General features: G+C 36.9%; 1 protein-coding gene across 1 annotated transcript; it reads right to left on the bottom strand.

The window, feature by feature from the left end:
* Positions 1-286: 286 nt before the first annotated feature.
* On the bottom strand, positions 287-16,340 carry SYNDIG1 (synapse differentiation inducing 1). The gene is made up of 3 exons (XM_087930625.1): positions 15,784-16,340; positions 7,010-7,147; positions 287-1,631 (listed from the first exon to the last, which is right to left on the bottom strand). Exons 1-3 carry the CDS (start codon positions 16,255-16,257, stop codon positions 1,473-1,475), a joined length of 771 nt encoding a protein of 256 aa, XP_087786751.1. The 5' UTR covers positions 16,258-16,340; the 3' UTR covers positions 287-1,472.
* Positions 16,341-22,133: the final 5,793 nt, after the last annotated feature.

Below are 22,133 nucleotides of genomic sequence, written 5' to 3'. Positions count from 1 at the left end.
TGGGAAAAAGTTATTAAAGCAAGCTATTAGTAAAGCGCAGATTTTGAAAAGAATTTATATTGGTACCTTTTGACTTGATTTGGTATTTGGACAAGATTTCCTTGAAATCTCAATCGCCCACTTTGCTTTTCCCAATCCTACAATCAAATAGTAGTTTTCACTCATAGGCTTAGGACTTTTACAGAAAATATATTAATTCCCAAAGTAAATAAATTTTAAACATCCTTAAATGTTGAAAATACCTTGGATTAATGATGTTGATAAAATCAAGACAGATAATACTGTATCTCATTGCAATGAATGGTTTTATAAGATTCTGTAAAATGCCACATGAAAAGATTGCTTCAAGAGAACAAAAGACCATTAGAAGAAATATGTTATATCATGATTTTTAGACTTTTTAAAATATTAAATACATTCTTTACAACATGACCTTGCTTATTAATGTTTTGTACCAAGAGACATATTCCAACATATTCCAGCTTTGCTCAGATGTGAGTCTGTAAGCTAAGAAAACATTTTTGTGCCAGTAGGCTAGTTTCACAGTGATAGTTCATGCCTTGCCATGACATTTATGGATGAGCTTCTTATATTTATTTGCTGAAAAAAATCCTCTCTGGAAAAGAGATGCTGCCAGAAAGAATAGCATGCTTTATAAGCGAGTCTTTTTTGGGATAGCAGCAGGGCCAACCAGCACAAGATGCTTTGACTTCAAAGATGTTCAGTGAAATCATTTATGAACCATCCGTGTAGAAATATTCCAGTGTAAGCTACACTGAGTCAAAGAACAGGGTTGCACAAGACCAGTTATGTGTTGTACAGCTTCAGTGTATTCCAGTGCAGTTTATGCAATGTATGTAACACCTTTATACTATAACTGGAACACTCACTTTCTCATTCTGCTGTTCCTTATAACACCAAAATCTGCCACCTCACCTACTGAATTTCATTTGGCTCAGGGGTAGCCCTTTTCTGATTGTGATTGAATAAAAGAACTGAGAGTCCCTTGCTATTCCTATTAGATTGATTCTGAAGCTTTGTTTGTATTTTAGTCATGGATCAGCTCTAAGCCAGTTACTAGTTCTTGGTCATCCAAAATCCAGAATTAGCTTTCTGGAATAGCAAAACCATATTCAGATGTTCCACCTTTAGTTTTTGTAACTTCAGATGTCTCTTACTTTTTAACAGATGACCCCAAATTTGGAGTTGAGTCTAATTTAGACCAGAAACAAATTACAAACAAGGTCTGAAGCTATCTTTTGATATTTGGAAATGCCTATGGCTTTCTTGCAATAACAGTTTTACCAATACTAAAAATAAATCAGAAAAGTAAAAAAGATCCAGAACATTACTCTTCGGAATTCAGATTGTATAAATTTATGACAGCCCTTCTCACTCTCAAAACTATTTATATTTGAAAGATATGATATCATTCCTGTATAGCTTTCTGTAGCAGTCCAGTTTGTCAAATTTCATATGTGATTGTTCTTGGATAGATAAGCTATGAGTGCTACAGCAACTCCTACATAGATGCCTGTTCCAATGGTGATGGATAGCACAGCCAAGAAGAGAGCTCTCCGTGAACTGGAGCTTGCTTGGTGGAAATCCCCTTTAGCAATGGCTTTGTTTGTCTGCAAGAATGGATAAAGTTTGCATTAGTGAGTGTGTACATGGCAGCCACTTAACAGAAAATAGCATGAAGAATTTTTTTTAGTAGGGGTTTTAGTAGCCATTATTTTGTCTCAAACACACAAAGTTTTTTCTCATTTTTTTCTGCAATGAAAACTGCATTTCTTGTACTTTATGGAATAACATAAGTCTTTGCTTTTAAGTCCAACATTTTCAAGGGGCATAATATCTGTGATTTGCATCCCTACCTTGGAAGCAATAACAGCTGATCTTTTTCGAGGATGACCATAAATGTATTTCTTCCAGCATCTGTTCTCTAATACAACTCTTTATTAACTCTTTTCTTATCTATTACCCCCTCCAATACAATTACTATTAAAATCAAGTTCATTCCACATTTTCAGAATCAGAAAGGCCACTATTGTTATCAAATAGCAATAGAAAGGCCAACAGAGATGACAGTATAGTAGACATATGTCTACAAATTTAAAAAGTTTATCTCAACAGAATGAAATTGTACATATATTTTGGACTGCACTTTATGGCTAAGTTAGAGAAATTTGTGATTAGGTTCTTTCTTTTTCCCCTAGTAGCAACTTGGTTGAAATTACAGGACTATAGAACAGGACTAACATTTTTATCCCATTCAACTGAAATCATTTTTCTGAAATTGGCATTGATTTAAAAAAAGTATGATTCAAAAAAAAAGTGGTCTTCCTTAATATATGTTATAGTAACCAGAAAACTCTTAAACACTTTTTTACATAGAACAGAAAAAAAGTGAATTTATAATTTATAATTTTGATGATTTGACAGGATAAATTATAGAAAGAAAAGAGTCTTGTTACAACAGCCTAGAGTAAAAGATGAATTTATAATTGCACTTATAACTGCTGTAAAAATGTTTGGAAGCCATTTCTCTGTGGTTTTTTTCTTTCTTTTCTACTTTTCTTGTATTTCCCCCCACTTTCTTGTACTTTTTGTTTTTTTTCTGAGTTTTTCTCTTTCTTTTCTTCCTTGGACTTTATATAAGTTTGAATCTATATATTTATCAATACAACCAAATTAGTCCTAAAAAGCGCACACTCAAATGTTGAATCCTTTCTTAAGTACTGGCAAGGGATATGATCCTTGAGAAAACTCTGCATAATGCTCACCAAATTGAAAAAACAGGGTGCATAAGAGCATGGGGGAGGGGGTTTGGTAGAGGAAATAAATTATTTGCTTCACCTAATCAGACAGTGAAATTTAAAGGAAGGAGGGGTGAATTTTGTATAAAAAAGATGTGAGCAAAGTGATGCTGAAACTGAAAATAAATCTTAAAATTAGAATATTTTCAGTTATACATACAAAATATAATTAATGAGTAATCTAGCTTCAGTTAGTGGATGTTAAATTTTGTTATTAAAATAAACCCTTTCTGAGGAATTCAAAGACAGCAAAATCTTGATCCAGAATATGCTGTAACACTGAAGTAGCCAAGCTTTATGCAAATTCTCCTACCAGAAACATGCATTTCATATGGATGAGGTAAAAAAGCCCCAATTATCTTTTCTTTGCTGTCCTGAGGGGCATTTCTGCAATAACTGCATTTCAACTCTTTCCTCTTAAAAAAAAAACACCATAGTGAGACTATGGTTGGCATCAAAATGAGCCAATTTAAAAACCTCTCCAGGCTGAAATGTTTTCAATAGCAGACTAAGAACTTTAATAAACAAAAATCACAGCAAGCACAAGAATGCTAAGTTGAAAACTCCTTGCCATTAACAGCACAGGGCAAGTTAACTTGTTCAGCAGGAAGATACTAGTAGAGATAACTCTGAAATTCCCTTGTAAAGGTCTTTGGTTTTTCAGCACTGATCATTCTTCATTGTCTCTGTTATTCTCATCCATCTGCATAGGGTATCTCTGTGATTCTATTGGCTTCTCTGCATTACTGTACTATTTGCAGTGTACCGAAAATATATTCTGCAGTGAAATAACAATATCAAGGTTGAATGCAATTCAGAAAAAAAAGCATTAAATGCTTGCACAGGCTAAATGACCTCATAAGTGAATTTCTACAGGCATTAGCAGAAGGAATTGCTAATTGCTTAACAAGTGGCAAGAATATACTTTGTATTTGAATAATTGTATTCCTATTTATTTATTTCAAACACATCTTAAATAGCCTTTCCATGTTTGCTGGAAAAGTATCAAAACTGTAATCCAATACCTTTGAAGACAATGAGGTAGCTGGTCCAAGTAGGAATTCTTCAGTTGTATAATCAAAGTAAAAATCACAGTCTGAATTCACATATCATTATTTGAATCAAGGTTTGCTGAAGAAATTACAGTGGCCTGGTTCACATTACATACTGCATCTTTCACACTTCAAAGGCCAGGTTTACTTCCCAAGCCAGAAGTTAATGAACCACCTTGTAAATAAATGAAGCGAATATGTCTGGACTAATATGAATATTTCTTGAAATTCATGCATTCTTATGATATTGAAATGTATATGCCAATCCAGTTTAACAGATAATTTCATTCATCCCATTCCATTTTTTTTCCAGTCCAAAATACATTTATTTTTTAAAAGTAAGGACAAGCAAAAGGGATTGACTCACATGTAATAGAAATGAAAATAAGGTTCCAGTCAATTTAAAACAGATGCAGGTTACAGAGAATGAGAAAGGATGATCAGCTGATACGAAATAGTAAACATGACAAGGTAAAATGAGTTCTTATTTTGAGCTGGTGATGTCTGACAGTTGTATCTTCTATTGGAGGAGCCCTGGAACAACTTTGAGAATATTTGGGTCAAATTGTATTCAATAGCTAAGCACCAGAACATTTTAGGATTTATGTAACCGTAAAACAAGTGGTTACTCGGATTAACATGACTAGGGCAAAATACTGGACCTGGAAGAGAGTGTAAAAGGGCTAGAGTGACATGCCCAATATATAAGGCACTTAGAATAGAATAGAGATTGTACTTCATAGGAATGTTCTCTTGCAGGATTTCATCCCTGAAGTAGACTCAGGCATTCAAGTAAATAGAAAATATTCAAACAAATTTGCAAAAAATGACAGAAAACAGCAGAATTTATTTAAATTATGTACTTAAAATGCTATTTATAGTGTGCAAGCATCTATGGGAAATACAGAAATGGCCAATTAAACTGAAAAAAGAACAATTTGTATTCCAGCACCAAAAAGGACAGTGCTAAAGATGCTCAAAATACCATTTATTTATTTATTTTATTCATATGCCACCCTATCTGGTTGGGCTTACAAATAGTAAAAAGGAAAATAATTAAAGTTTAAAAAATGATGTGAAAAACTAGAACCAAGCTGATGGACAGCATTAGGATGAGACTGTCTTCTTACCTCATCAACCACTTCCAGTGGACAGGGCCCCTCAGCCAAGTGGCAAAACCAGGTGTCAATGCCCTTCCAGAAGGCTAAAAGTGTAGGAACAGTTCTCACTTCCAGTAGCAGAATGTTCCACAGGGCAGGGGCCACAGCAGAAGAGGCTCTCCCCTTGACCCCATCAACCAGAATTCCTTAACAGATGGGGTCTCCAGGAGACCCCTTCTGCCAGAGCAAGTGAGGCAAGCTAGTCCCATTGGGGTGAGATGGCTCTTCACATACCCTGGACCTATGCCATGAAGACCTTAGAGGTAATAACCAATTGCACTTGTCTCACATGCTAGTAAGATAACGTACAAAATTTTGCAATCCACACTTCAACAATACTTAAAACAAGAATTGCCAAACAGGAATCAGAAGTGGCAGGGGTCAGAAACCACATTGTTAATATTCAGTGGATAGCAGAGAAGGGAAAGGAGTTCTAAAAAGACCTATTCCCCTTTATTGAATATACAACAGTGTTTACTTTGTAGACCACAGCATTCTGTGGACAGCCTTTAAATTTCTGGTAATTAACAATTAGAAAAGAATATAGAACAATTAAACATTGGTCCAAAAATGGGAAAACGACAATGCATGAAGACTGCATGCTGTCTTTTAATTTATATGCAGACTACATCATGAGAAATTATGGACTAGAAAACAGAAAATGGAATTAAAATTGCTTCAGATATACTGGTGATACTTTGATATATGTTTTAGAAAATGTCTTGCTGAAAATAAAAGAATGAAAATATTGACTGCTGCTTTAGAATATTATTTCAGCAGACTAACTGAATACAAATATACACAGAAACAGAAATAGATTTTATCTTTCTAGGGTTAAAAATGTATAGGGATTGTTGCTGCAACTATTAAATAAAGAGGTGTCTACTACTTGGAAGAAAGTCTGTAACAAATGTAGACAAACTATTGAAGGTATCATATTGACAGCAAAGGTATGCACTACTAAGGCTGGTTGTAAGATATGGCTGTAAAAGCTGGGCCATGAGAAAGACTGAACAAAGAAAAAATATGACTTTGAATCATGATGCTGGGAAAATATCCTGCACTGCAGAAGAATAAATCATTCAATATTAGATGAAGTAAATTAGACTGCTCATTGGAAACTAATAAAGAAGCAAACACTTAGATACTATATGTTGGAAGATAATGTGAGGGTGAGAATCACTGGAGAAGACTTTGATGTTTAGAAAAAGCCAGTTGAACAAGACACTGAACAAAAACAAAGTAAATAGATACCATCACTGATGACACAAGGTTAAACTTTGATTATATGAAGAATTCAAGGAAATAATATCCATTGAGTCAAAAAAATAAAGAAGTTACTGAATAATAATAATGTTAGAATGCAAAAAACTTTTGTGTAAGAGGAAAGGTAAGGGAATTACAAATTCACGCATATACCAACAAGGATGGAAAATACATTATCAAAACACGCATATTATGAGAGCATGACTACAGCTATTCCTCCCTGTTTCATCTCCCCCAAATGGGTTAAGACCAATTCTACGTGGGAACTGCTGGAGTTTTATTCCCAACACATAAAAACAGGTCATATTGGAAATGCTATTTTTTGATCAGGTTAGCTCCCAAAGGGTTCACAATTTTGCTGGTACTTTCTTGTGCACATTTAATCAGAAGTAAACCTAGCAATGTAAATCAATATTTATGAAGATTTTGTGAGCTGCCCAGATTTGGTGGTCGTACAGGTATTTAAATTCATGCAGTACATAGAAACATAAAAAATTATCACGTTTGTGAACATGTGGCATTTTGATTAGTAATAAAAGGATTTTTCAACTGAGAGGTTTTTTTTTCTCATGGACCAGCACGTTCAAATAACTTTTGGTATTATAAAATAATGTTATCTATCCAGTTTTTATCATATTGTCATCTCTATACTAATTGGGCATTGCCTATCTGCCATACAAAGTTAAATGGAAGAATACAATTGTACAAATACCTCATGTGACAAATAGAAAGCAGCTATTCCCAATGGCCAGAAACAACACAGCATGGAGAACACACTGAGTCCAAGGTGATCCCTGGGAGGCATCATAAGGAAATGGTCTTCACTGTCAGTGTCACTCGAGTAATCACTCTGAAACAGCAAGAGAAAAGGATCATGAAGTAGATAAGTTGCTGGCAAGACTAGCTCTTTCTCTCTGCACAAGGCATACCTATGATCTATTTTCTTCATAGAATTTTCTGGCTGAAATTATGGAAAAGAGATATTTGTACTCTCCTGCAATGAAAGAACATTTAAAGGAATAATATTTTTTTAAAAAATCTGACAGGATAACATTATTAGAAATCACTACAGAAAAGGTAACTTTTCATTTCTTAAAATTATGAAGAGGGACATCCTATTCTGCAACATAGTGACCACAGAGAGAACACAACATCTTGCAGCAAAAGCTTTTAAAAAGAGGGAAATCATTATGAGTGTCATAATGGTAAAGTCATCCCTACACTATTTAAGAATGCTGAAACATATCCCCATTATCAGTATTATAGGGTGATTTGTGACGGTTGTGACATTTTTGCTTATCTGAATCAGCATGAAACCAGGGCTATGTGGGTTCACATCAAGGAACACATCTACCTTGGCCTTGGCACACGCTTGTATATGTGAAGCCTTTCATCTTGCAAGTAATCCCTGTATATACAAAAGCCAAACCAACACATATAACTTTGTCATTAGAATTACTTGGCTCCGCTCACATTTTAAGCCTGAATGGATCTTCTGAAGATGGTTAAAGTACAACTCATAACAAAAGGCCAAATGCCAAACAACATTTAATTTGCTATGGGGAAGATTAAAATACCAGATGCCACTCATCAACCATATAAAATTCTTTCCCGGCTTTGGCAGCTGGCGACTACAGAAAAAGAATCCATTAAAAATCAAATAGACTAAATGAATAAAACATAAAACATATGTTGACCAGCAGCCCAAACACTTGAAACTTATGTGAGGTTCAGATAATCCATTGTGTAACCTGGAATGCTCATTCAAAACAATGTTTTAATGAAATCCTTGCACTGTGGCTGTAACAGTATATGACCAGCTATTGAGATAGATGAAATTGGAAGCAGATGACACTGAGACATTCAGATATTTGAATTCATTTCAACTTGACTGTATCAGCCTCGGATCCATCTTGATTCAGATTTAGGGCTGCCACAAAGAGGGATGGCCAAGCTGTGGGAACAGGAGAGTAGTGAAAAGGGAGGGTAGCCACAACATTCTTTCGCCTGAGCTCAAGGTCGAATTGCTGGAGTTTGGAGGGGAGTGACTGGGCTACCGCATGTCAAATGAAGTAATAGAGATAGACCCAGCCAAGGTCAAGGTGGTGCTCGACTGGCAGACCCGTTGCACCTGGAAACAGCTCCAAAGTTTCTTCTACCGACAATTTATTCCCACACTTGCTGAGATAGTGCTACTACTGACTGAACTGTTAAAAACCAAGGAGACTGACCCCAAGCCAAAACCCAACCAGCCATTGAACTGAATCCCTGAATGTCAGTGTGCGTTTGAGAAGTTGAAAAGACTGTTTCTGAAGAAACCAATTCTACTGCACCCTGACCCAGACAGGCCATTTGTGGTGCAAGTGGATGCCAGTGATGTGGCAGTTGCTGCAGTGCTCCTACAGAAAAATTCCCTGGGCCAGCTGTAGCCTTGCACTTATGTTTCCAAAAAGCTGACTGATGCCGAGACACAATGGGCCATATGGAAAAAAGGTTTTGTGATGAGGTGGGCCCTCCTCTCCTGAAGGCATTTCTTGGAAGGGGGGGGAAGAGCCTTTTGAAGTCTGGACTGATCATAAGCACCTGGAGGCCCTTAAAACTCCAAGAAAGCTGTCCCCTAAACAAGTCCGCTGGGCGCAGTACTTTAAACATTTCAATTTTGAACTGAAACATATCCCGAGTGAGAATAATAAATTAGCTGATGCACTATCAAGAAAAACTCAGTTTAACAGCAAGCGGAAGGAGATAGTACATGCAGTCATGCTTCAATCTCAGCCAGCTGCTCAAGTCACCATCAAAAGCCAAGCTAGGAGTAGGGGTGACCACACTACTGACCCAACCACTGCAGAGATGAAATCTGTGATCCCCTCAGACCAGTGGTTAAAAAACAATCCCAATGTCCTGATGATGCAAGATGGGTTAATGTGGAAAGGGCCTAAGTTGTACATTCCTGCCAGCCTAAGGTTGGCTGGACACTTTGGGTTCCTAAAGACCCTTCACTTGACGAGATGTCAATTCTGGTGGCCGAAGATGAAAGCCGATGTTGAGGACTATGTGCAGAACTGCACCACTTGTGTGGTGATGAAAATACAGCAGGGGAAGCCGTCTGGTCAACTCCAGCCAGTAGCTGATCTCAGCCATCCGTGGGAGGAAATAGCGATGGAGTTTATAGTCGAACTTCCAGAAAGAGGCGGGAATACTATCATTTGGACAGTGGTTGATCTATTTTCTAAGCAAGCACATTTCACTGCTTGCCCTGGATTACCATCAGTTAAGAAATTAGTGAAAATATTCATCAAGCAGATTTATAGGCTCCATGGTGTACCACAGCAGATCATCTCAGATCAGGGAGTGCAGTTTACCACTAAGTTTTCAAGACTGTGAGGTCCACTGGGTCCTCACAGGGGCTGAGCTCTGCATTCCATCCAGTATGAATGGTGCCGTGGAACGGATGAACACAATGGTGGAACAGTACCTGAGGAGCTACGTAGACTATCAGCAAGAAAATTGGGCCGATCTGCTGCCTTTTGCAGAAGTAGCCTACAACAACATCCCTAGTAGCACAGGTTAACCCCTTTCCAAGTCACCAGTGGAATGGAGTTCATGCCTATGCCTGAGCTTCCCAGAGAGCCACCCACCCCAATGTCTTTGGCCGAGTGGATGGACTCACTAAGGAAATGATGGGAGAATACTAAGCGGGCACTTGCCCAAGCAGCTGAGAAGTACAAGCATCAAGCAGATAAACACTGGTCCCCATAAACCCCTTTCAAAGTGGGCGATTGGGTCTACTTGTCCACTAAATATCCTAGACTAAAGTTTCCCACAAAGAAGTTAGGTCCAAAATTCATAGGGCCATTTCCAATAGTGAAAGTGATAAATCCTGTAATTGTGCAATTAAGTCTCCCTTGCTTATTGGGGAAAGTGCATATGGTATTCCATAGTAGATTGCTGAAACTGGCTGTAACCTCGCAATTGAGACCAAGAGATTGGCCAGCTCCCAAACCAATAGTGGTCCAGGGTGGAGAACATTATAAAGTTAAGAAAATCCTAGATTCTAGACCAGGGGTCCCCAACCACCGGTCCGCAGACTGGTACCGGTCCGCGGGTCATTTGGGACCGGGCCGCCTACTTTGCTTCGGCGCCATCTTGTTCCAACGTGCTGGATCGAGCGCTGGTTTTGACGCGGTCCCTCAGCCTCGCTCGACCAAAAACGTTATCTCCACGCTGTGCGTGGCTAGAGAAAAGGGAAACGTGGTAGCCGTGGAGAAGCTGCTCTCCCTAAGAAGGAGGCTCCTGATTCGCCAGGCTTATGCCAGGAGTTCTGTGAAGGGAGGCTACGCTGCTGCCGATTACCTCGATCCCAGCCTGCATGAACTCCCTTGCCCTCTTTGGAAGCAGCCGGCAACCTGGTCAAGGCTCACGAGAAGCTCTTCAATCGCCTCACTGACATGTGGCTTTAGGCCACTCAGGTGAGCGGCAGGAAATGGGAGCTTGGCAGCCACAGATCAGCCTTCTCTCCATCTGACGGCCTCGGCAGAATCTCTGCCTCCCAGCACGCTTGGTCCTCCGCCCGCAGGCTTCCCCGGCCCCTTGCCAAGCGGGTTTTCCACCCCAGCCCAGCAGGGCCCTTGCTGCCTTCCCCTTGCCTGGCCAGCCGGGCTCCTTGAGCAACCCGGCTGCCTCGTGCCTAGAAGCACGCTGCCAGGCGGGGGCCACGTGGCGCAGGGCAACACGCCACTGCCCGGCCCTGGCGAGGGAAAGCAGCGGGCGCTCCCTGGGCAGTGGCCACGACCCCACCACCAGGGAAGCGGCTGCCCAGCTCCAGAGCTGATCTACACCTGACCAGCTGGAAAGGAAGGGTGTGTAGCGTTGGTGTTGTGTGTGCGATTTCTTGGCGCGCGGCGGGTCTCTTTTGGCCGGCCCTGATTTTTTTTTTCAGAGGGGAATATCATGCCTGCATTAACCATGATTATTAAATCCAATCCAACTTTGATTATAATTAAATTAAGTCATAACTAGCTTTTCAATGAGTGGAATATATAATTAAATAAATAAATAAATAAATAAATAACCCTAACTGGTCCTTGAAAAGGTGTTTCTGCGTGAAACCGGTCCCTGGTACAAAAAAGGTTGGGGACCACTGTTCTAGACTACATAGGGATCGATTATAATATCTCATTCACTGGAAGGGGTACCCTTTATCTAAAGCCACTTGGGTAAAAAGTTGGAATGTAAAAGCAGATAGATTGGTAAAGCAATTTCATGAAAAATTTCCCAATAAGCCAAAGGGACCCCCTGGGGGGAGGAAGAGGTGGTTAGTTGCTGTTGATTCTAACCTCTTGTCATTTGTTTCATTTCAGGATGTTATCATCACTCGAGGGGAGGCAGCCTGTCAACCCCGGATCCTTCTTGATTCAGGTTTAGGGCTACCACAAGGCGGGATAGGCAAGCTGTGGGAATGGGAGAGTAGTGAAGATAGACACAACAACATTCTTTTGCCAGAGCTCAAGGTTGAGTTGCTGGAGTTTGGAGGGGAGTGACTGGACTTGGCAGGAGTTCAGAATTGAAGTGGATTGGAGAGCATGACTTGAGGGTCATCAATAGGGCAGGGTGTGAGTTTTAGTGTAGAGGGAGAAAACATGGGAATTCAGATTTGGGTTTTCCCCAGATGTTCCATATGACTTCTCTAATAAATTCTTACTTGGATGGACTTCGTCTCTGAGTGCTAAATTTGGGATGGAGAGTTTGGTTGGAACTCTGACAGACTGATGATTAGTAGCTAAAGAGATACTAGCAAAACAAATAAGGCTAGAGAAAAGTCAGAGAAACTGGATCTAAACTGGAAATATATCAGTCTTCCCTTGTTTAAGGGAAAAGCAGTAATATAAAATAGTGATAAGTTACAAATCCAGCCACCATCTAGCCTACCTACCCTCTTATCTCTACTCCTACTTTTTTTTTTTTGGCTAACTACTCAATTTCACTCAGTGTATTTAATTTCATTTCACCCCATGGAGCACCCAGGAGGAATACCCTGAGTTTAATATTCTTACAACTCCACAAACTGTCAGACTCTAGGCACTTTATAGTAATAAATATACAATAATACTAATATAATTAAAATATAAGTTAATTTCAATGTTGGTGGCTCTGTAATAAACTCAAAGGTCCTTCAGAAAAGCCAGGTCTTTACCAATTGCTGGAATGCAGTAAGAATGGAAATCAGAGGTCAGAGGACCTAGAGAGCAGGTTGTTACATAAAAAGGGGAGAGTTCAATAAAGAGTGCCCACCATCACACACACCCCTTCTATAGTGCTTTCTGTTAGGTGGCTATCCTTGCATGTGAATTCAGGCCATCCCAGCCAAGCAAAGTCCTTTTACTTATGAAGATCCAAACCATATAGTCTTAAAGATGGTTGACAGCAGATTTTATACTGAACTTGGACTGAGACCCTGTTCCTATCCCCAATCTAGGCTCAACAATATCAAATACTTTGTTTATTCCTTATTGTGCTTATTATGCATTATAAATCTTATTAAATGCCTTGGAATGCCTGGAACTGTTTTGCTTTCAAATGCAGCTGTTCTATAGCTCCTATAATTCCAAGGTTTAAGGTTAACTGATTTGATTATTATTATGGGTATTGAGATACCAAACTGGGAAAGGTTAATGAAGAACGATCTGTAAGATTTTGCTTTAGATTAATAAATCATGGGAATATCTAATGGACTTGCCAAGAATAAACCATTAGAAGATATATGAGTGTCATTAAAAAAACTCCTTTTATAATACTGTAATCCCTTATTTTCGGATAGTCAGGGCAACTGAATGGAACTGAGCATTAACTGGCTGGATGCCCTTCCTGAAGCCATGTGGAGTTTGCAACGTATATTTTCTCTTTGTACCCTGAGAAAGAAACATTTGCCACTACCTAGGATTGAACTCTCAACCTTACAAGTGGGAGGTTACAAGGACACCAAGCCACTAGAATAGGAGAAAAAAATAATGTAAAATGGATATATCAAATAAATTCCAATAAGAAAGCCATTTGGAGCACAAGTTAAAAGTTCTGATCAATATTTAAAAATGATATGGCTCCTGGGACATGCTACTGACAATGACAATGTCAAACCCAAATCACTTTTTCAAGAAAGATGCTGAGTTTGACATTGTCATTGTCAGTAGCATGTCCCAGGAGTCGTTTCATCAGCTGCCAACACACTGAAAAAAGAAATTATTTAAAAATGTCCTTAGACTCCAGAGTGAAATTAATGGTAGTATTGCCAAATAGGCAGTTGAGAGACAGCCAAATGAAGGGAAAAACTTGAATATTTTCTTAATTTGAAGTGATTTGAAATTGAGCCACAAGAAACTGTGTTTTTTTGTTTTTAAAAAAGTGAAGCTACAGACAGGGAGAATGAAAAAGAAAAGCAATTTCATTAACTGACCCCTTGATTACTTCAGTTCAAATAAGCAAGTAATAACTGCATCCAGTCTGAATGTATTGATTACTAGCACTTCAGCAATACCCGTGACCCTTCAGAATATATTCAACAATTGGCTTACCAAAAGCCAACCACCTCTCCCACAGATATCCCATACAATCAATCAATTTTTATTAGTCATAGTTTAGTGTTACAAATAGATAGAATACTTTATTGTATGATTGGACACACAAGGAATTTGTCTTGTGTATTGTGAATAAAAGCATTATAAGTATTAATAATAATAAAGAATAAAGACAAAACACTATAAAAATAAAGACAAAACACTATATTATGATTGGTGATGGATTATCAGTGAGCAGTTAAGAGTTTGTCTAATTTTGCACACAGTATTAACAGAATTTGACCATATTCAGAAAAATTACTTCGTACTGGCCTAATAACTGTTGTATATAGAAGAGAGCAGTATTTCCCATATATTTTATTCGGTGAGCTATTATAAATTGATCCTGTAAATCCTTATAAAGCCAATACAAGCCACAATGAGCCACACCTTTATTGCTGCAATCAACACTGCAGTACAAAGCCCAGTCTTTTACGCTTGTGCCAACATACAAGAATGTAAGTCATATGGTTTCCATTATGAAGTTGTCACCCTTTTGTAAACACTTATCCTGTATTAAACAGCTATTAGGAAGCATCAGTGCATCTTATTTCTTAACATTTATTTTCATTTACATTTTTAAAATTTTATTTGATTGTATTTGATTTGATTATATCTCCCACATAGGGAGACAAAGCTGACTTCCACTCCGGATGCTTCCCTGCAACATTTTGACCTCTTTAAAGACAAGAGCTTAAGATGCCCTTGTATGCTTGAATGCAAATTTCCTAATCAATGAAGAATTGGAACAAAATATTTTTCAGTTTCACATGAACTTCATTTTTCTCTTTATTTCATCCGAACCCACCAGACTGCTAGGGTGCAGATTAATTACACCTGATAGTATTTTTGACATAAGATCAAGAAGCATGCTTAACACTTGAATTGTTTGCCACTAATTTAGGTGTTTCCACATATATTTCAAAATCCAAATAAAGGATTTAAATTTAAAAAACAGGTTTTAGAGAAACATCTAATAATACTTTATTTTACAGTATAATATACACAGTACTAGCTACTTATCTCCAATAGATCAGGCCTGTCAAACTGGCGGTCCATGGGCTGGATACAGCCCGCAGAGGCCATGCCCACCCTGGCTTCACAAAGGCAAAAACATCCCGATACGTCACAATATGGCCAGTGATGTGATCGGGTTTGACACCCCTGCTATAGATGGATATACAGATAGTCCTCAACTTATGTCCACAACTGAGCCCAAAATTTCTGTTGCTGAGACATTGAGTTTTAGCCCATTTTACAATCTTTCTTGTCAAAGTTGTTAAGTGAATTACTGCAGTTGCTAAATTAGTAACAGTGTTGTTAAGTGAATCTGGGTTCCCCACTGACTTTGCTTGTTGGAAGATCACAAAATAGGATTACACGACCATCAGCCTAGCAAATAGGGCAATGTTTCCTCAACTTTTACAGTCTGAAGAACCCTTTCTTTCTGAATTAACACAATGGATGTCTACACAATGGATTCTTGCATCCTAAAAGGTTCCTGCCTGGACAAAAAAACAACAACCTTTGTTTATTAAGATTCCCTGCCCCCACCTCCCAATTCTGGATTTGGCTTCTGATGAAAATGAAGTCAACCAAGCAAAAAGTGGGAATCATCTTTGTAAATGGATCCTCTTTCTTTCTGCTTTGGGACTAATTGAATGATGCCGTTACACCTGTGGCAGCAAAGGAAATGAAAAGGAAGAAAGTAACAGTGATTTTTCCAAGTTAACAAGCCATTTCTGTGGGTGGGCATTATTTGATTATTTAAATAATGCTAACACTATTAGCATGTTTTAAAACAGAATTTATCCTACCACAATTTATCCTATCATATTATTTGCAATTGACAATATACCAAAAAAACTTCCCTGACCTCTAGTTCTTGGAAGTCATCATCATAGTCGTCATCTTCTTCTTCTTCCATATCATAGGAGAGGGTCTGGATCTTAATCTCATCTGCGCATAGACTGACAAATTTGCCTTCAGGACAATCCAGGCAGCCTTTGGTAGGTGACTCAATAAAGGTTGTTTCACAGCATTCTGCACTCAGGCTTTCTCCCCACGATCGTAGCATGCTTTCTGAATAGAGAATGATATTTGGATGATAGCGGGATTCTACTGTCTGTGGCAGAGTACTGGGGTCAAGAAGCTGTTGTATTGGGTCATTTGGGGGATAGAGAGTCCCAACTGGGCGACCCTGGTACTGAGCAGTTGGATACACAGATACCAACCCCTCCCTGTTTTCAGCCATTAAGTTCCTTGTGTTAATCAGTCCATTCTTCTTCCTGGTATCAATTGCCTTATTGTGCTTTTTAAGCACACCTTTCTGTTTGACTAAGCCATCCATCCTGGATTCTTTTTCCTCTATTGTCTCAATGAATTGTCATTTGTCTGATAAATATCACATAGAAAAAAATTAGTCCATTTTCCCGAGGCAGAAAGAGAAAGAGAGAGAGAAAAAAAGAAGGCTCATTATAGAAGAGAAAAAAGCATCCACCTTTATGCTGATCTAATGCCAGCTTTTAAGAGTTGAAAATAAATTTAGCCCTTATAGATGCAAATCATATTTCTAAAGCATTTGGTACAAATGTTCATTGTTAATGAACTGAAGATAGTGCTGATTGTTAATGAACTGAAGATAGTGCTACAACAGAGAAGTTTTTTTTACCTCATTGGATAGTTAATGCAGCATAAGGTCCAAGAGCCAGAGAGGTGATCCGTGAAGCATCTGGCTCAAATCACTTCTCTGAACTAGGCCTTAGATAAGCTAATATCATTCGGACATTCTTACAAATACAAAATAATACTTACATTTAGAGATATTATAAGATATAAAATAAATTGGAAAGAAATATATTTGCAAAAGGTAGAATAAAACATTTCATGAAATGCTGTCTTCCTTTTTATTAAAAAAGTATTATTTCAACTCACTAATTCATTTTACAGATTTAACACTATTAATAATTTGGATAAAACATATTAAACAGATGACTTTTACAGTTATTTTATGAATAACTGCATTCAAAGAGTTCAAGAGCAATGATGGGACCAATATTCTCCAATGTTACTACAACCAATCCCTTTGATTATAGTGTTTCAAAAATTACTACTTAAATGTTTAAGTCCTGGTGTTCAAGAAAAACAACAACCAAATTTTAATTTAATTGGTTAAGAACTCATTCCACTTTAAAGAGTGAGCATTAATTGTACCTCCAATGATATCTGTGTAGGAAGAATCAGTGTGCTAGGCTTTGGTCTGGAGCGTCTAATAAATGCAGAATCCAAAGACAGCACCCTGTAAATCTACACAGTTTTATATACTTTGTTCAGCATGCACAGCACTCCCCCACCCATGCCTTAGTACAGCCAACACATCATTTAATATAAAAAAGCTTACTTGTTCTCTTTTTATATAAAAGAGAATCATGCAAATTTGGTAAAGAAATAGTGCTTATATTGAATTAGGACACAGATTTGGTACTACAGCTATGTAATCTTTCCAGAATTAAAAATTAATTTTTAGGCTTAGGAGCAGTCTGAGCTCCAATTTGGAGTGCCTTTCCTTTCCTCCATTTTTCAGAGAAACCAACTTAGCTGTATTTGCAATCAACCCAAATAGTTTTCCTCCCCCATTCAGATGAAGAGCTGCCATTTGCTTTTTTCTGTTGACTTCCAGGATTTTCCTGAGGTTGTGTTCCTCCATTTCCAGGTACATCTTCCAATGCAGGGGTCGGCAACTTTAAGACTTGTGGACTTCAACTCCCAGAATTCTTCAACCTCTGGGAGTTGGTCCACAAGTCTTAAAGTTGCCAACGTTGGAGACCCTTTCTCCAGTGATTCCTCACCCCTCCCCCTCTTTCATGTTTCAAGATAAGCCCTTTTAAATAGGAACAGTGTTCTGAAATAGGATTCTGAAGTGATTAAATTTTTCTTCTCCTTGCCATAAAAGAGGCTGTTTTGGTTTATGTGCTATGAGGCATGTTCTACTCAGGAAGCAAACATATTTTTTTGGCCATGTGGGATAAGTGTGTCAGGAAGTGCACTCCCTAGCTGGTCCATGTCTGGCAGATCATGGAGTGCCCCTTTAATACAAGGACAGATTGCAGTTAACTGTTAAGAAAAAAAATTCTAACAGTAATAAACCACGGAGTTCAAATGAGAACCATCATCTCTGATGCTTTTGTATGAATTCCAGTACTAGAATGGAGGGAGGTGGGATTGAATTATCGCCACCCTCTCAAATTAACTCAGAAATATTGTCTTTTTGTTCAATATTCCCTGTCAACCAGCTTTTGCTTTGCACAAAATTATTTTCTTAGTCCATTAATAAGCAGCTATTTATGAGATGCAGGGAATAATCAGACCTACAGTATATGGCTTTCAGAAAAGAAATGTAACTTTCAAAAGCAGATGGAACTAAAAGTAAAACACAGATAAGGCCACAGTAAAAAGATGAGTTATGAATGCATATATTAAGTAAATGAATAACTAAATAAATTGACTGTCTCTGGAAGCTGCCAGATAGAACTTCCAAGAGATTAGCCAGAAGAGCTTTTAAGTTTTAACAAATAATTATTCTGTTTCAATTTTACCTCTGTAATATTGAGCAAAAACAAAAATGAATTATATATTTCACTGCCAAAATTAAAAGTAAATAATGGTATAATAATAAATTGTTTTAAGAGCTTTATTAAAATTATTAATAGCTTTTTCCATCGGTTACATATACCGTTTATTTTTATTTTTAAAACTTAGCAAATCCTGATACAGATCTTACTGATAATGATCTTCATTAGAAATAGACAAGCTTATTAAAAGATTAATAAGCGGACTGTGGAAAAAGTTTAAATATTAAAAGTTCCAGTTCAAAATATGTTTTCCGGGAATTTGTATGGTTACAAAACAGCTATCAGGGCTACTTGAGGAATTCTTTACTTTCTTTTGTGGGGAGGTTATCCTAATTCAGGATCATGTCTGATTAAATGGGATAGAGATTAATAGCCTATTTGAAATTGAATTCAAATTGCATTATTGCTATTAACTGGTATCTTACTGATATGGTAATAAAAATTAAAACATATATAAATGCTAAAGCAAACATAGTATGTAATGTCCTCTGTTTAATAACATTAACATTTACAAACTATTTTAATTGCTTTAAATATACACACTTGAGAAGAAAAAATTATATTACAATATGTAAATGACAATGGATTTCATAATCCGCTTTAGTCATTATTCAATGAACAAATGGCAACACTGTTAATTTTAAGACCATGTTGAAATTGACTACCAAGATTTATTTGTAGCATCCATAACCAATATTATTGTGTTGCAAGTACCTTAAAAGACAATTCAGCTATACAAGTTGCCAGTTCTACATTTTATGTTACATTTATGCAACTTTGAAACTCTGCTATATCAGAGCAAAGAGACTTGCCAGATGTTTCAAAAACACAACACATCATTGTGTTGCTACCCTCACTGTCTAGGATTCATAGGCATTCTGCTTTAGAAGTCCCAGTCTCAGATATTGGATATTGATAGATTTACTCTCCATGATTTTTTCTCAATCCTCATTTCCATCATAAGCTTGCAGTAATACTTTTCACAAAAGTATTGTATATGTCATGAAGAATTTCTGTTCAGTATTTACTATCACAGTAGATGATGAAAGACAGAAACACTAGTATAACTCTCTAGTATCCTACACAGAAGGAAAATAAAGAACATATTGGAGATTATACTTAGATACTGGGGAAGCTATTTCCAAATTATAAACATAAATAAAATATTTGCAAAAATGTTCATTTTGAACGTATTAGAATTGCCTAAGGTATTGAGATCAAAGAAAAACAGAAGCCAAAGAATTTTATTAGACTACATCCTAAACAATCTGTTTTTCCTTTTCTTCTATGCTAGAATAAAAGCTTTAAAAAAAATAAAATCAAAGAACAGAAAGCTTTCTAGACCTTGAGTCAAAAATGATACAATGTCCTGTTGTATAATAATTTACTTAAATGATTTACCTGATACACATTGAAATAGTGCAGCCATTAGTGTAATTAAAATGTTCCATTTTATTTTTATGTCTCACCAAGTAGATGATGTAGGGTATTTCTAAAAAGTATCATCCATACATCACCCAGCATTAATAACATTTCATATATTTTTGTCACTCATTCATTTTTGAACTAATACTGCAAATTTAGATATATGTACACTAAGAATTCAAATAATAAGGATTCTTTGTTAAATAATTGGTTGACCACAAATTATCAATTTCTGTTCAATTTATGCAAGAAATAAAATTTAACATGCTCAGCTGTTAATTCTGCACAGAACAGAGCGTACATGACTGTGAACCATTCAGGAGCTGTTGAATATTTACATCTCACTCTTTTTATGTACCCAAGGTACATTTATGCAGAATCTAGTTTCAAATAAAGGTACTTAAATTCTCAGTGTATTTGCAACAGAATCTTAACTGTTCCTTCATTTATACATGACATAGTTACTTGAGGGACATGCTGTTTCCCATAATATTTATGGGAAAGTTGACATGATCTAAGTTCCTTTGAACAAGGTCTGGATAGCCCCTCCCCCCTCCCTCTGCTGTTGTTTAAAAGATCCAGGAAAACCCGGGTCTCCACCCAGAACTTTGGCTAGGGAGAGTGAAATCCCTCATTTCATTGTCCTTGCCATCTTTATTTTTTATGTTTTATTGCAGGTTCTTTGTTTTATTATTATTAATGAGCCATCCAAGGTCATTGAGAGTTGGGCAGCATACAAGCTTAATAAAACATCTTCACATTATCATCTACTGGTATACAGCAACCATAGGGCTCATGATTTTTGCTTAATTATCGAAAAGCAAGGGACATTATTAAAACATTTTATTTGCCTATTGAAGAAAGTCATTTTTGAGTTCCAGCTTGTTCAGAATTCTGTAAAAGAGTTTGTGTTTCATTTACAGCCAATAAAAGCAGAAACCTCTCTGATCAGCCTACCCCATTTTTTTTTAAAGAACCTATCCTTTTAAAGCATTTTCCTTTTATTTACCACACAGACACCACCCATCACAGACTGTATATGCCAAAAATCCTCTTCTAAGAGAGAGAGGGGACTTTTTGGAACGGCCTAAGTGTGCAAAAATTCACTACTGGACATTCCCCCTTTTCATTCCCCACATTCTACATTTATAGAGCTCTTCTGGGATAGAGGTTTAGATGATTTCAATATAGAATTTCCTTTATGCAAATATCTTTGTTCGCACTACACTGATCAAATCCCAGTAACACTTTTATTATGTTATCAAAAAGGACCAAGTGAAGAAACTTGGTCCTTTTCTGAAGGAGTCCAGATCATAGCAGAGACAAGAATGTACTATTTCTTGTTCAGTTTGATTATTTTGTCACTAAGTATGCTGATTCCCATGCACTAAAAAGGAAAGTCAGCTTTTCTTTACTAAAAATCAACTACTATAACCCAATAGATAAAGGGAAGAAAAGATATTGATACTGACATCAGTCAATAGACTAGTTGTCACTTTAAATAATTTTACAAAATCTGAGTACTATTTTTCTCTAATGAGCCAAAACATGCAAACAGTTTGCATTTATAAAAGGAATAAACATTAATAAAACAAGTATTGAAATTAACATATGAAAATTAAGATATTCTTACAATTAAATCAATCTGGGGATCTAATATTAAAATACTGCAATATTAAATCCAATATTGTTGCCCACATTAACTCCCTAATCAACTATATCAGAAGTATTATTCCAAACCCTGATTTCTCCATCTCAAAACAAATAAATTACTCAGCCTAAACACTGTAAAATATGAATTAAAAATCTCCAATTTGGAAAGTAGTCCCTGAATGTTAAGAATTCCATTCTAATAACTTAGCTATCTTTACAGAAATCTAGAAATGGCAGGCAGAGGGGTTCCTCATTTAAATCTACATCTAAACATCTATTTTTGAGCATTTGTTTATTCTAAAACATTACAAGTTACCACATTCTTGGCATATATCACAATAAATACCCCACGACCCAGGAATGCAATGAAGCTCCAAGATGACAGCCTGTAGAGCCTTTCCAAAAGTTGTTAGTGACCTAAATTTCAATTTGAGAGAAATTGTTTAAATTTATCAGGTAAATAATATTAAGTACATTGAATTTTTAATTCAATTCAATTCAATCGGTTGTTTCTGGA

Source organism: Pseudonaja textilis, chromosome 3 (assembly GCF_049901715.1).
Source record: "Pseudonaja textilis isolate UNSWEBS1 chromosome 3, rPseTex1.2, whole genome shotgun sequence".
Classification (NCBI taxonomy): domain Eukaryota; kingdom Metazoa; phylum Chordata; class Lepidosauria; order Squamata; family Elapidae; genus Pseudonaja; species Pseudonaja textilis.
This window is presented reverse-complemented; position numbering and strand designations above follow the sequence as displayed.